The sequence below is a fragment of the Rhinopithecus roxellana genome, chromosome 18 (genome assembly GCF_007565055.1).
Source record: "Rhinopithecus roxellana isolate Shanxi Qingling chromosome 18, ASM756505v1, whole genome shotgun sequence".
Classification (NCBI taxonomy): domain Eukaryota; kingdom Metazoa; phylum Chordata; class Mammalia; order Primates; family Cercopithecidae; genus Rhinopithecus; species Rhinopithecus roxellana.
The window spans coordinates 26,432,324-26,448,700 of NC_044566.1; the positions used below are offsets into that span (position 1 = coordinate 26,432,324).

Here is a 16,377-nt window from a genome sequence, read left to right on the forward strand (position 1 = left end):
TGGACTGTTTTTATTGACATAACTTAGCAAATGTATTAAATTAATTTCTAAAATACTGACACCTTGAAGACTTTAAATGATACATTTGAAATTCAATTAAAATATATTTTCGATCTATATTTGATTTAAATTGCAAAGAGAATACACATGAGGAGGTCTCCATATAGGTTGCAAAATATAATTTAAGAAAGCTATCATGTCTACTGATCCATTTGCATTTCCCATCTAGCCTATGTATACAAGTGCATGCAAATGTGCAAGGAGATCAAAGAGGATTTCTAATGGGGTAAAGTTAATAACTGGTAGCCGTTATTCAGGTAGGTAGATATTTTCAAATGATAAATTATAATCTAGCTAAATTGTATGTATTTTACCATTTTAATCTGTAAGGTTGCAGCAATGTTAATAAAAAACGAACAGACTTCAGTTTATTAGATCATCACTGATGAGAATGGTATTCTCGTATCATTTTTATAGACTGTAGATTTAGTTATACTTTATGTCACAATAGTCTTTAAAAATATAACATTTATTTTTTCTCATTACAATCAATAAATTCTAATCTTAGAAAATCACACTAGAAATTATCTTTGTAATTACCATCCACTTAAAAATTACTGTCCATGGAAAGCTATTGTCTGTGTATTTACCTTGTCCATATTTACTGTTATAGCGAGAACATGTTAACGTGACATTAAAAATGGTTTATATAACCGTCTTTAATGTTTTTCAGCACAGTGTTTTTCTTGTATCAATTGTAATAGAGAATAAATCTCAAAGAAGAGCCAGTACAAAAATATTTTTAAATGTTTAAATGCATTTACATTAACTGTTTTGCATTCAATACAATTTAGTCTCCAATTATAAAATAGGAAAATTTGAGTTGGAGGTGACTTGAGTAGGTCTTTGACAATGTGTTTTAAAGCCAATTTAAACTGTTCTGTTAAGAAAGAGAAAAATGATATAATCTGTATATTCTTTGAAAGCAGTTAATATGATTTTGAAATAAGTCTCTAACTTTTTATTAAGATAATTATGTTGCTTTGGAAAGCAAGAGTGAAATAGAGGTTTTCATGGGCCTTTCTGAACTGTGTGTTGTTGTTCTAGATGAGCATTTAACATTTATTTATTGAGTGCCTACTAAGTGCCATGTACCCTGCTCTTCCCTGGAGTTGCAAAAATACCTGGAACAGACTCTCTGTGCTCCAACTGCTAGCTTATGGAAGACATACATGCAAATATAATTTTGAAACAGTGTAATGTGATAGGTGTTGTGGTGGTTATCACCATAGTAAGGAAATATGTGAGACAGGACATTGCATTTGGGATAGGATGTTGCATTTTGGATAGGACATTCATTTTGGGATAGGACATTGCATTTGGAATAGGACTTTGCATTTGGGATAGGATATTACATTTGGGATAGAACATTGCATTTGAGATAGGATGTTGCATTTGAGATAGGACATTGCATTTGGGTTAGGACATTGGCTTTGGGATAGGACATTCCATTTGGGATAGGACTCTGCATTTGGAATAGGACATTACATTTGGGATAGACCATTGCATTTGGGATAGGACATTGCATTTGGGATAAGACATTGCAATTGGGATAGGACGTTGCATTTGGGATAGGACATTGCATTTGGGATAGGACGTTGCATTTGGGATAGAACATTGCATTTGGGATAGGACATTGCATTTGGGATAAGACATTGCATTTGGGATAGGACATTGCATTTGGGATAGGACATTGCATTTGGGATGGGACGTTGCATTTGGGATAGGACATTGCATTTGGGATAGGACGTTGCATTTGGAATAGAACATTGCATTTGGGATAGGACATTGCATTTGGGATGGGACGTTGCATTTGGGATAGAGCATTGCATTTGGGATGGGACGTTGCATTTGGGATAGGACATTGCATTTGGGATAGGACGTTGCATTTGGGATAGAACATTGCATTTGGGATAGGACATTGCATTTGGGATAAGACATTGCATTTGGGATAGGACATTGCATTTGGGATAGGACATTGCATTTGGGATGGGACGTTGCATTTGGGATAGGACATTGCATTTGGGATGGGACGTTGCATTTGGGATAGGACGTTGCATTTGGGATAGGATGTTGCATTTGGGATAGTACATTGCATTTGGGATAGGATGTTGAATCCAGCCTGGGTAGGTATTTGATAGACGTTAACACTTATTGTTGAGTTAGGCTGGAAATACAAACTTTTCTTAGACAGTTTTTCGAAGACAGCTATCTTAGTTAATGCTTTGGAACTGCTGATTCCATGAAGTAAATGTAGCAAACAGGAATGTTTATAGATATTTTGATGGCATAAGAGAAATCACATTTTTAGTAAGAACAGATAAATTTAATGGATATATTCTTTATATAGTCCAGAGTGTCTACAAAGAAACCAAACACGTCATACTGCCCTTTAAAATGTAACTTCTCCTTTTGAATAGGCATTTGTGTATGATATTTATGTATACACATATGTGTATATATTTTGATATAAGGCTTCATGGAACCATATATCAAAGATTGATATCTAATACCATTAAAATATAACACCATCAAAATTTTGTTCTATGCAGTTTGTATATTCAAACAACATTAAATTTTCAAAAATGAACGCTGCTAAATTTGACTTAACATTTGTCACACATGCATCTATTGAACCTCTGTTGTGTGGTAGGTACTCTTGACTATTTTGATGCAGTGCGTGACAAAGTCAGTGATAGAACAGCAAGGATAATATGACACTACAGAAGCATAGCACCTAACCACGTGAATACAACTCATGAAATACAGGATGTTATTTTGAGCAATATATAATGTAGTATTATAGCCTATATTATAGGCGATACCTATAGCATTATAGGTGATATCAATTTGATTATTAAAGTACAAAAGTTAAGATAGCTGCCCTTAGTTTATGTAATGAATAATAATTAAAATAATCAATCAAATATTTGAGTACTTATTTTGTACCTGAAACTTGTTCAAGCATTGTATATTTGACTTCCTGTGAGTGAATGTGTGACTTACACGTATAGTTAAATATACATAGCATATAGTTAGAATATAAAATGAATGACTTAGGGTCTTACCGTAATTTTTTCTTAAGTATAGTGATATAAAAAGGTTGTGTGACAGATAAGAACTTGAGCTCACTAGTTTTTAAAATGTTTAGTGCTCAATCTTGAAAGGTGTTGAAATTGCCTTTACTTGTGTAGAGTAAAGACAAGTATAAGTATTGTGTAAAATCCCCTTAGGTAAATCTGAAGTCCACCTCTGGTTAAGAACCACAGTTGGAGTTTAAAATATTCTTTGAACATAAGAAAAAATATCATGGTACAACTGTATCTTTCATTTCATCTGAAAATTAAGGATAAAAATAAAAATTGCTTTCTTCTTCTTTAGATTCCAGGAATATACAATTCACCCTTCAGAAAAGAGCCTGATCCATGGGAGTTACAATTACAAAAGGCAAAGCCTTTAACACACCGAAGACCTAAAGTTAAGCAGAAAGACTCCACCAGCCTTAATGATTGGCTAGCTTGTACAAGCGCCCGTTCTTTTCCTCGGTCTGAAATTCTACCACCTATTAATAGAAAGCAATGTCAGGTACTAATTTGCTGTATAAGAATTCTGTCATTAATAAGATAATAATAAAATAATAGAAATAAAGGACAAACTTGACATACCCATAATTAAGATTGGTAGTCCGGTGATATGAAACAGTTTTATAAGACAAATCACTTTTTAAAACCTATTTTAATTTCCAGGAGGCAAATCATTATAGGTGAAAATAGTTAAGATTGAAATTTTGACGGTGTGGAGTGCCACGCCTGAATCTAGCACTTCGGAGGCGCAAGGATGGCAGATCAATTGAGGGTCAGGAGAGTAGTTCGTAACCACCTGGCCAATGGTGGTGAAACCCCGTACTATTGAAAATACAAAAAAATAGTTGGATGTGGTGGGCGACGCAGGAATTCCATCTACTTGGGAGGGCTTAGTCGAGAATCACTGGAACCCGGGAGGCAAGTTGCAGTGAGCTGAGATCCCCCACTGCACTCCAGCCTGGGGAAAGAGCAAGACATCGACGCAAAAAAAAAAAGTAATTATTCCAATCATTATTGCTTGCAACTCTAGCTTTAAGTAATCTTGGGTGGAGAGATCTCTTATGAATTCAAGGCTCAATGTGATTATTCATTTTAACTTGGAGATGATGACCCTAGAAATGGCAGCCTTACATGTGCACCGGCCAGACGTGTGGCGCATATGTGTGGATTGTGTATCTGTGTGTCAGATGGCTTTGTATATTTGGTAGATATTTTGGAAAGTAACTTTGGAGAGGCTATACCGTTGCCTAATGTGTGGGTATGCATGCACATTGCGAGGGGTGGGTAGGTGTATCTATGTGTCGTTATGTCTTGTAGATTTGGAGAATTTGAAAAGTATCGTTGGGGTGACAGGGAAACTCAAGAGTAATGTTAAGATTACCTGCAAGGACTTTCTGAGCACTATTTGGACCGTATAGACCTTTCGCAAAACCACGTTTTCTGATTGAAAACATTGAGGTTGTTCCGGTCTAGTGCCTAGGGGACCTTGTTGTCCGTCTTGTTGGATTTCCATGAGTATAGCAAAGGAGGTAGGCCTTGATACTACTTAGGGTTGCCAGAGTACCCTTATCTCATGCACTGAGTATTATATTGGATCTTTGTGGTTTGATGGTCGACGAGTTTGAGCATTCACTTTCTTTGTGAAATTTTGCAGCAGGCTTTTTTTTTTTTTTTCTGTTGGTGTGTGGTGTGTGTGTGTGTTTTTATTTTCAAATCAACATTCAGTAAACAATCCCGATTCTAACTATCCCAGTTAACCAGGTTTGAAGTAAGTTGAGACCTTCTTCATTTTTGTGCTATCTCTTCAGTTCATCATTCCAGGTGTCTTTCTAATCACAGTCCCCTTCATATTTTATTTCCTGAACCCTGAGCAGGTTAATATAGTCCCCTCTAAAATGATTTTCTTTTTAAGTCTTGTTGATCCTTTAAAACCCAGTTTATTTACCACCATCAGTAATCTTTCTAAAGAGCTTTTATTTCAGTTAGCTTTCAGTTTTTTGTAAGCCTCCAAAGCTACCCTGTTATCCATAGGATAAATACATATTTTTCAAGCGTAACTGTTCAAATTCTTTATATCTGACTTCATCTCTATCAGTCTGTTTCGTGCTCTGCGCCTCAATATGAGAGCATACTGATACAGTCTGACTTGTATCCTAGAGAATGGTATCCTAAGAAAAGATTCTCTCTCTCTACTCTCGCTCTCTCCGCTGTCTATCTCATTCGCCTCTCGCTGTTATCGTATGGAGTACTTCTGGTTACTTGTCATATTGTAAAAATCAAGCCTCCCTCTGCCGCTCACAGTAAGGAGGAAAAAAAATTGTTTTTTACAGCTTTTTTGCTAAACGTCGAAGTTTACTGTTACGTTACCCATTAAAGATGTATTTCTTCTCCTATTAAATTTAGATAACTAATTAGATTAATTTTTAGAAGGAGATTAGCTGCAGGTTTTCCTTAATGGATGTCTTAGTGAAAATGATAAATTGGTTTTAACAGCTTCTGATAAGAATGGGAGAGAAATACATTCAGAAGACGGAGGCAATACTAAGAAAAGACCCAAATGGGCATAAGGTGGTAAAAAGAGATCCGGGATGCTGAAGGTGGAAGGCATTCATAGATGTCGGGGGAGGAAGTAGGTATTGTATTGGCACTAAAGATATTAAGAGGACTGCAGAAAAATTATCAGTTAGTGTCATTTTGGCTTAGGGTCACTGTTATTTACGATCATTAATTAACACAGCATTCTCCAAAACCATTCTTAAATTCTTACATGCCATGCCACTTATTTAGCAAACTTATTCAGGATTGGAAAGGTCGGGTAATAGACAGAGGTATGGATGGAGGGTTTTGGAAGTGGATTCATATGTTTTACATGAAGGAAGCTTATATTTGCTTTGCGAACTCCAGAGGTTGTAGGAATGTTTTCACTTCACGCAGAAAAATTTAACAATAGGAGATCAACACTGACAGAAGGCGCAACTCAGCGAAATGTGGCGAGAGCAAGCAGGGGAATCTTTAAGGATGATCTTCCAGCGTCTCATTTACCGACTAAGAATGAAACTAGAAGAGATGAAGCAACATGCTCAGGTCACACAATATTTGAATACATGCTGTAAAAGCTGGGCATCCTCATGGGGATGTGTTACCATGGTCACAAAATAAACCTGAGTTATCACGACTCTGGCGGTCGTACACCTGGTCACCAAATAAACCCTACATGGAAGGAACTGTTACGACTTTGAATGACTGTCCACATGCTTCTTTAAAGGCGTCGACTGGTTTTTCATTGAATGCCATTTTATCGCTTTCTCTGAAATGGTTTGGTACTTATAAGAAACATCGATTCTGAGGGTGAGTTCATGTACAAAGAAAGATAAAAACTAGGGCCTTATATAGAATCATAAAGAAAGCCAGGATGTAATTTTTAGATATCTATGGTACCTTCTGGTGGAATTGCTCAAAGGCATTTTATTGTATCTATTTTCGAATATTCTAAAAGAGAATTATCCTTCGGTGACTAAATGGTTGATTTGTGGGACTCTTTTTTTTTTTTTCCTCGCCCATTTGGTACCCTTGGTAGATTTATTCCTTCAAGATTACAAGAGAGAATCTACTTCGATCTTTGGATCCATAGTTTTAAGAGGCGCCCTAAGGTTGGACAGTTTATATTCTTAGCCCAAGTGAACGCTCACATCAAAATCGTCACATAAGTTGTTACTATTGGCAGGCTCTGTGCAGAAAGGCCAAGGACTGAACTAGCATGGAGAATGAATTCCTATTACTTTACATTTTATTTCCTCCCTCTTTACAAACATTGTATTTTTATATCCTGTAGAATATGAAAGGGATGGCATTATTATCGCATTGTCGTTCTCTTGAAGAGACAGAGCGGAAGTGGTTTAAAAAAAAAAATCTTGTGGTGTTCTCGAATGAATTCCTTTTCTGCTCTTCTTTTAACTTTTTAATACTCTTGGTGCGTCTTTAACTACCTCACATCCAAAAGAGGCAACGATTTCCGAAAGAAGGCAGAAGAAATAAAAAATAAATTAAAAGAGATAGCACGTAGTAGAAAGTGCCTAAGTTCTTTTCCCTTATGTATTTTTTGCTTTTAAGTGTGCGCAGGTTTAAAATAAATATTTAGCAAAACACTTATAAACCGCCCCCCTATGTATGACTGGGGGGCAGATCCATGTGTTATGGGCCTAAGCTTAGACAAGGTGGGATACACCGTTAAAGGATAAAATATGCAAATGCAAATACAAGAGGATAAGTTCATTATTTGCTTTGTTTCTTTGAGACAGAGGCTCGCTCTTGTCACTCGGGCTGGAGTGCAGTGGGCATGATCCAGCTTGAATTCGTGGGCGCAAGTGCTCGCCGAACCGCCCACCCAGAGCAGAAACGACAGGCAGTGCCACCCACACTGGCTGAGGTGGGGCACATTGGGTGGAAGATAAGAGCTCGTGCGTGTGCCAGGCTGCTCTGCAAACTGCCGGCCTCAAGTACCCTCGCCAGCTCTGCCCAAGTGGCGGATTAGGACACATGAGCCACCACAACGCAATAATGTTATAAGAGAAAGAATCAGTCACACAATCAAAGTGTTAATGGGCTGATACCGACCCGAACAGCTACGAATTCCTAAAAAAGAGCAGTGCTTTAAATGAACTGCCTGGCACAGCTCCGAGGCAGTTGGGTTCTATAGTTGACGTCAGACCTGTAGCTTCCTGTTTGAGCAATGAATGATGATTATACTTTTCTGAAGTGAGAAGCATGGATTTATTACCCTTGGTTTGAAATTCGAACATTTTCATCTATAAGTGTTGTCATGAATGAGAAAAGGGTTAGCCATGGATATGTTGAAAGGAGGTCTTTCCATTTTGTAGAGCAAAATGTGATCCCTGTGCATTCCCCCTTTGAGGGTTACACTCTGAATGTCGGAATAATGGTTTTTCACAAGCCTTTAGGCTGGGTACATTTTAAGAACCTCCCTCTCTCCGCACTACTCCAACGTTCAGTGGTAGGACGGCATGTTAGCACGTTCCTAGTGGCAATGCAAGCCCGGCCCTGCTGCCTGTCATTCAGCGAGTGCTCCTATCCACACGGTGGGTGGTAAACACGGAATATTCACTGGGAGATTGTCTGTATTGGGTTGCCTACCAATATTAACTACTGTGGCAAGTGCCAGAAACCCCCATCAATATATTCAACCTAGATTAAAGATGTACCCCACCTCATCTTTTTCACAGCCTCGGATCCCAACAGGCCCACAGCCACCTCATACCACCCAATCCCTGGGAAGTGTGATAGGATGATCAGAGTATAAAGAGACAGTGGCACTTCCTGAACTTACTTTTCAATTTACAAAAAGCATAGGACCGACATGGAGCACATTAGCCAGCGTCCACGAACCCTGTGCCGTGGAGGGCCTAGAAAGGCAAGGTGGGCACCCAAAGCTTAAGCTCGGTTGTGTTCCCTGTTATGCCTTCAACCTCTAGTAGACTCGCCCTGTCAGTACTGGTGAAGACCGCTGCGCGCTGGTGAAACTGCTCAAAAAGTTTAAATTTCAGTGTGTAGGGCTATAACAATCAGGGCATGACAATTGGCAAAATCCGGCCTTCAACAATTAGGTAACACCTGGATCATTGGGAGGCCGACTGGCTAAGCTGAATGCCCGAATTGGCGGGTGGGGCGGCGCGTTGTTAATATGGGAAAACAATTTGGACATGGCAAACTCAGGATCAGGGATTACGATATGGAGAGGATGGGGGGGGGCCTGGGAAATAGAAGGCAGTATGTGCGGTAGAAGAGAGTGATGGAAGAGAAAAGACCAATAGTGTTGTATAGTAATATAGTAGAGTGGATGACCTTGGATTGTGGGACATAGGGAATACGGTGTACCGGAGATGTACTGTGATAGGCGAGAGACAACACACACAAATACAAACGTAATGAAAAATTTCGGCAAATGCAGTCTTATATAAACATCAAAAACAGAAAAGAAGAAACGAAGTATCAGACAATGGAGCTGCCCAGGCTTACCTCAGAAAAATGGGCTCCTCCGGACTCTACCCAAGACACCCATATGTGAAATGCTTGATAGCGAGAACAAGTTACAAGGCAAGGTGAATAGTGTTGCGCGAGGATGTGCTATGGTGCAGTGGGGAAGAAACTGCCTGTGGGGGCCCGACACAGAGTGCTGCAAGCCTGTAATATGCCCAAGCAACTTTGGGAGGGGAGGCGAGGCAGGCAATCACTTAAGACGCAGATGTCAAGAACCTGCCTGGGCAACAGCAAAACCACCACCACAAAAAACCAGGTGATCCCGGCAGGTAGTTGCGTGCCTTGGGAGGCTGAGGGGGGCGGGGCTAAGCACAGGAGGTCGAGGCGAGTGGAGCCATGATCAGCGGCACATACTCCAGCCTGGCTAAAAGCAAGACCCGGTCCAAAAACAAACAAAAACAAAAAATCCTACATGTAGTGCAAGGTAATTACAATCGATTCTATACATTGCTTCAGTGGGTTAGAAGAGAACAACTGTGGGTGGTTCGCTTGTTTAATCACTAATTAAATTTAATTAAGTGAAATCCAATCTTAGAAACAAAGAAGTTAGTCATTTCCCGTTACTGAGATTTAAGAAAGAAATGGGGCCTGTAAGAGGGTAGATTTAGATATTTTATTTCTATAACTATTTGGCCTATGTTTTTCTATTTGGGGACACTCCAGAAATATTTTGGATTGAGCCCAAGTTGTGTGAATTAGATGCGTGGCTGAGTCTATACTAACGATGAATAATAGTGTGGAAGTTGGTCAGGTTATTTGTCCTAGCCTTCGAGAGATTAGAAGAAACTTTAGTGAGATATCCCATGTCTCTGATATTTAAGCACCTCCTTTGGATTGAAAAACTTCATAATCTTCTGTGAGTATCTGGGCAGCGCAGAATTTTATAAAATTCAGACACTATCTAATCCATGTCTGTCTTCCTTTAAATCTTTCTCTTTATCCCTCCCTACTCGATAGACCCGATATATGAAATACACTATGCCTTTTTATGATAAACTGGACTTAAGGAGAGAGATTATACGCCCAAATGTTGTCTTAAAAAGAGATCTTACTGAGTCAGTGGTTAAGATGACCAAACAGTACTAATGTGACCTCATGTGGTCATTAAAGATCAATGTTAGATCATGAGTATTAACTTCTGAGACAAAGATAGTCGGCCAACCAAAAAGAAATATATGAGGTGGATTTTAATGCGATATAACATATTAATATTAGAAGAAACACGAAGAAGTTTGCTATTATATTGCGTATTGTTCAATCACAAAACAACCAAACAAACCAAAGAGGATTCCATTTTTTTTATTAAAAATATAAAATTGATTTCATTGTGTGATATGATGTTATATTTTAGTGTAAATGGGCAGACAGGTTTGTCTGTAAAACTATACATACTTGTCAATTGCTGTACTCTATGCTACTGTATCTTTTGCCAGGTTGGAAATATTGTACTCAGGCCACGACGTAGGTATTCAACAAATTACCAACAAGAGACAGTAAAATAACAGATGAGAAAATGAAGATGTGGAGAAAGAGAAAGGGAAAGAATCTTTCTAACTTTAATTTGTGAATATCTCTGAGTGTAAATAAATAAGCTGCAATATCTCAGTAGTTAGCATATGCTGAGAAGAACTCTTGCCAAAAAATTTTTTCTGAGTTAGAGAAATTACATCTACAAGGGCTTTAAGAAAAAGGAAGCATCCTGAATTTAGTCATCCCTTAAGGCTTGAATTTCAGAGTTTTTCTCAAGTTTATTCACAATTTTTCCATTAGCTTTTAAATTAATTCATGTACACATATGTATGCAATAATTTTTCTGTTCTAACTCCCATTAATAAGTCAATCCCCAAAATAATGTAATTTTGTTGTATATATACATAAATAATGTTATTTATATTATGTTCATGTACGTAGTGAACTTATGATCATCGCTGTTGGCTTTAAATTAACGTCACTAAATGAGTCAATTATTGTACCTCTTTTTTTGTTTATGTAACTAAGACCAAATACACAATCAACCTCCTGTTGGGCTATTATTTGAATATAAATTTTTGGTTTTCCTTGCTTTTCAAGGCAGAGTTTCCCTTTTCCCCCTCCTATGTCTGAATGAAGCATTTGTTTGGTATTGGTTGTAGGGTTATACGACCTCCTCTAGGTAGGGGGAATTCAAAAGGAGACATCACACATTTGTATCCCATTATTTCATCGGCAAAGGCAGGCTCCTCAAGTAATGTCGCAGTACACTATAAATGAATGGTTTATGTTACATGCCTAATGCTGATTTATAATATTTGGATACAAAACAAGATAGGCAGTGTTTTATTATTTGTCATTCAATGAGTCACTCTTTTTTAATGAAACAAGAGTGTAAGTAAAACAAAATATTTTTAAGCAACAATATTTTTTAGTAACTTATGTCTATTATTTTGCCCAAATATGATTTATGTGGTTTTGTTTTTTGAAGACAAATCTTATTACCAAGAAAAGGCAAGGGGAAAGCTAACAGGTGCCCCAAATGAACCAGTTACCATAGATATAGGATGCAACACATTTGCAATCAGCTCTGGCTGTCTTTCAAAACCAGGCTTGCCATTTATGGACGGTTTCAAGGGAGCTGAGGAAAGGACGAATTTAAGAATATTTTCCTGGATTATGAGTGAAATTGTATTTTTAAGAGTTCTGTTTACTTGAAAGCAACTACTAGACAACATATTCTATGTATTAGCCTTTAATATTTGTGGGGAATTAGGTTCTCAGTTTCTTCAGAGATCAGGAGTGGGAAGAGACATTCAAGATGCAAGGACCCTCTCACAGGAAGTCAAGCAAGGCTTCATGGGTCTATGGCACATTGTTAAGCAATCTATTTGTCATCCAGAGAAAGAATAATGAAGAGAGGCTAAGTGGGACTTGTCATCTCCTTAGTATTTTCATCTTGAAACACCAGCTGAAATTCTGAAATAACAGAAACCCTGTCAACTTCCTGTTAACACGTGTTTTAATCTTTATGAGATGAAGGGATGGTTATGAAAAGACAAAGGGTCTTCGACATCTCATCTTGATCTAATTAAGCAATGTTTCTTAATTAATGAAAATACTCATGACATTAAAACGGAGCTTGCTACATCCCAAATGATAACAACTGAAGATACATTTATGGTATATCAGCAGCACCTGAGACATTAATATAGTTAATGGCAAAAGTGAAGCTGATATTGCCAAAGTACTGTTATGGATAGTCAGGGTGGAAACTTGGCTAAGACGGGAAAGAGAGGGTGAGAGCCCAATACATAAACCCCCTTTTTCCTGTCTGATTTCAGAAACCAGTGGAGAAAAAATAAAAGACAGATAGATTAGAGATAAAAAACATACCTCTATCTCATAATCATAATGAAAGCTGAATTGGAAGTTTACATCTGAATCAATAATGAGCTTGCTTCTATTTAGTTCCATCATTAAATCTACCTCCCTAGTCGCAGACAGGGGAGGAAAACTAGCCTGTCCCTGTGAATCTGAAAGGAAGTGAGAGCAAGGATATTGTTTTCCCATAAAGAGCTGGCTTTCAAGAGGTGGGGGAAGGGGCCAAATTAGGTTGGATCAACCTTCCTGATGCACAATACGAAACACTCTCTTGCCTTGACACTGAAGGCAGAGAGAAGCCCACAACAGACAGGAATTGGGAAATATTTACTTCCCACTAACTCAGATGTGTCGGGTTGGCAGGAGCAAGGTTAGAGACAGTTTGTTAAATGGTAGAAGCTGTATGTGTTCGTCAGAGCACTTGAGGGAGAAGGCTAACAATAGATAAGAAAAAACAAACAACCCCATCCAAAACGTGGGCAAAGGATATGAACAGACATTTCTCAAAAGAAGACATCTACACAGCCAACGACGCATGAAAAATGCTCATCATCACTCGCCATCAAGAGAAATGCAAATAAAAACCACAATGAGATACCATCTCACAACCAGTTAGAATGGCAATCATTAAAAGTCAGGCAACAACAGGTGTTGGAGAGAATGTGGAGAAATAGGACACTTTTACACTGTTGGTGGGATTGTAAACTATTTTCAACATTATGGAAAACATATGGCAATTCCTCAAGGATCTAGAACTAGATGTACCATATGACCCAGCCATCCCATACTGGTATATACCACCGGCAATGATTATAAATCCATGCTGCTAGAAAGACACAGGCACCGCAGGTGTTATTGCGGCACTATTCACAATAGCAAAGACTTGGAATCAACCCAATGTCCATCTGTGAGACAGACGGGATTAAGAAAATGTGGCACATAACACCATGGAACACTATGCACCATAAAAAGGATGGTGTTTCGTCTTCTTTTAGGGACAGGGATGCAGCTGAAAGCATCATTCTTAGCAACTAATCACAAGAAGAAAAACCAAACACCGCATGTTCTCACTCATAGGTGGGAACTGAACAATGAGATCACTGGACTCGGGAAGGGGAACATCACACAACCGGGCCTATCATGGGGAGGGGGGAGGGGGGGAGGATTGCATGGGAGTTATACCCGATAAAATGATGAATTGATGGGTGCTGACGAGTTGATGGGTGCAGCACACCACATGGCACAAGTATACATATGTAACAAACCCTGCACGTTATGCACAGGTACCCTAGAACTTAAAGATAATAATAAAAAATTTTTTTTTAAACATAAAAATAAAAAAAAAAGAAAATACAAAGAAAAAAATAGCAAATAAACATGGACCCAGAAAGGTGAGAGAGGATGCAGTGGAAGATCAATTGTTGTAGGCTTAAATAAGGGAAGAAGACCTGAACTTGCTACGTCAAGAAGGAATAAATTAATGTAGGATCATGTATGGATACTTTCGTGGGAAGATTAGATGTTAAAGTAATTAATGTTTGAATACCTCAATATTCTGGTTGATCTTCCAGAGTAATCCTTAGAATATGAGAGAAGGTGGAATGTTTAGTGGTACTGGGGGGCCAGCTATATTGAAATCCACAAATAGCAGTCTGCCTGGTTATGTATTTATTCCAGCAGTAAATCAACGACCGGATATTGTAGGCATGCAGAATGATAGAGTAAACCAACTAATATTTATTGAATGCCTTACGTGAGCCAAGTACTCCGCTTAAAGTGCTTTACATGAATTATTTCTTTTAATAATCCACATATCGTATGAGATACTATTACTTCCAATTCCAATGAGGCACAAAGAGCATATAAGTAGCCCAATATCAATGTTTAGTGATTTGATGGTCTAAACAAAGCCCACATGTACATGACGACATGACACTATCACTTAGGAAAAAATAGCTAGCATGTTGGTTTTGAATTTATTTGGTCAACCACCATCAAAGTGCCTTAGCTTTTGAACACCCAAAGTATAAAGATTTGTACCTTAATCTTATCAACTTTATGCAGTAGTTCCATTATTATGGAGGGGAAACAGATACAGTAGGTTACATAATGCAGGTTAAAATTACAAAGGTAATAAAAGGTGGAGGTGGGAATGGATTTGTTAGTCTGTCGTGGCCTCCGAAGTCATGCTCATAACCACTAAGCTCTACCTGAAGTTGTTATTCTCGTTGGGCTGGGCAATGGGTATGGCAGAGATGATTGATGTTAGAGCCTGTGAGTGATTAACATAATCAACAATGGACTCAGATGAGCAGGGAACTAAGTGAGGGTGAAAAGGAGACAATAGATTAGGAAAGGTTGGACAGAACTAATTGACTTGAGACGCTCGCACGGGAAGGGAACTTACGGGTAACAAGATAAGAAGATGGATAACTAACAGACCAAAAGTTGTGGTTAAGAGGGTGAAATATTGCTTTAAGAGTAATATTAACAGAGAAGTCTGGATGATGGGATGTATGGGGTGTGGTCATCATCCATAAAGTGAAGGTCAGTGGAGATGAAGGCATCAAGAACTATGAAGTATATATTTTGGATGGGATGCCACTTGTCATAGAAATCACCTAAAATTATCTAGGAACATGCAGTAAAAGGGAGACGATGGACCATGTGGCCAAGGGCTATTGTGATATGGGGAATAACCAGCAAGTCAGTGTTATGGTAACTGCAATAGGGAAAATATGAGATATTCAGATTACAAAAAGTAGATGAGGCCAGGCTTGGTGGCTCATGTCTATAATCCCCGCACTTTGGGAGGCTGAAGTGGGGCAGGGTCACCCAAGGTCAGGAGTTCAACCACACCTGGACAACATAAGCAAAACACCATCTCTACTAAAAATATAAAATTAGCCAGGTTTGGTGGCAGTCCGTGTAATCTCAGCTTCTCGGGAGGCTGAGGCAGGAAATCACTTGAACCCGGGAGGCGGAGTTGCAGTGAGCCAGACGGCACCACCTGCACTCCCGCGTGGGCGAAGAGCAAGACTATGCCTCAACACACAACACACACACACACACACACACCACACACACACACACACACCATACATATAATATATATAATAAACAGTAGATGAGTACCACATTGAAAGTGGCAATGGGGATCTGAGTTAAGGAAAAATCTTTTTGTGGTGACTGTGTACCGAGCTACTAAATGTTTGCTCAGTATGGCGAGCAAGGAAGTGTTTTCTAGAGAGAAAGAAGTCTCTTATAATAACAATGCATTTATTGAAAAGTTGAGGCAGACAGATATTGTTCATATAGATGGAATAGGGAGTTCCACAGGGCAAGTTTGAAAATATATAGGCAAGGAAATCAGAAGTCTTTCAGAAAAGTAGTGCAGTAGTTTGAGACGAGTCTACAAAAATATAGTTAAAGAGAGATATGATTATTTGGCAAAAATTATTTGTCATAAACATTTGACTAAAAGCAAATGGGTCAATAGTTCTTGGATCCAACCATCTTTATGTGGATAAACTGAAGTTGCTGTACTGTCCTTTTTAAGTACTAAAGTAATGATAGACGAAGTAAATTAGTATTTGAAGGTACAAAGGAAAACTATTTTCTCAAATTTTGAAAAAGGAAAAATATAGACATATCAAACAACCCACAGTACACCCAAAATCCGGAAGTAGGGATTTGTTCAGTTCAGAGATCAGTTTTTCGATCAAAATGTGTTTGACACCAATTATTTTTTGCTCTAATACTTTGGGCCAAATATGTTACCACAGAGAGACTTAAGTGTTGAGTGGTGATAAAAAGAACTGGGTTG

General features: G+C 38.4%; 1 protein-coding gene across 1 annotated transcript in view; it reads left to right on the forward strand.

The window, feature by feature from the left end:
- The window catches only part of SPATA17 (spermatogenesis associated 17), a 131,002-nt gene extending 126,441 nt beyond the window's left edge, over positions 1-4,561 (forward strand). Inside the window, exons 7-8 of the mRNA XM_030922423.1 lie at positions 3,442-3,640; positions 4,461-4,561. Of these exons, the coding sequence (XP_030778283.1) occupies positions 3,442-3,640; positions 4,461-4,561 (300 nt within the window). The remainder of the gene's footprint in view (positions 1-3,441; positions 3,641-4,460) is intronic.
- The last annotated feature ends 11,816 nt before the right edge of the window (positions 4,562-16,377 follow it).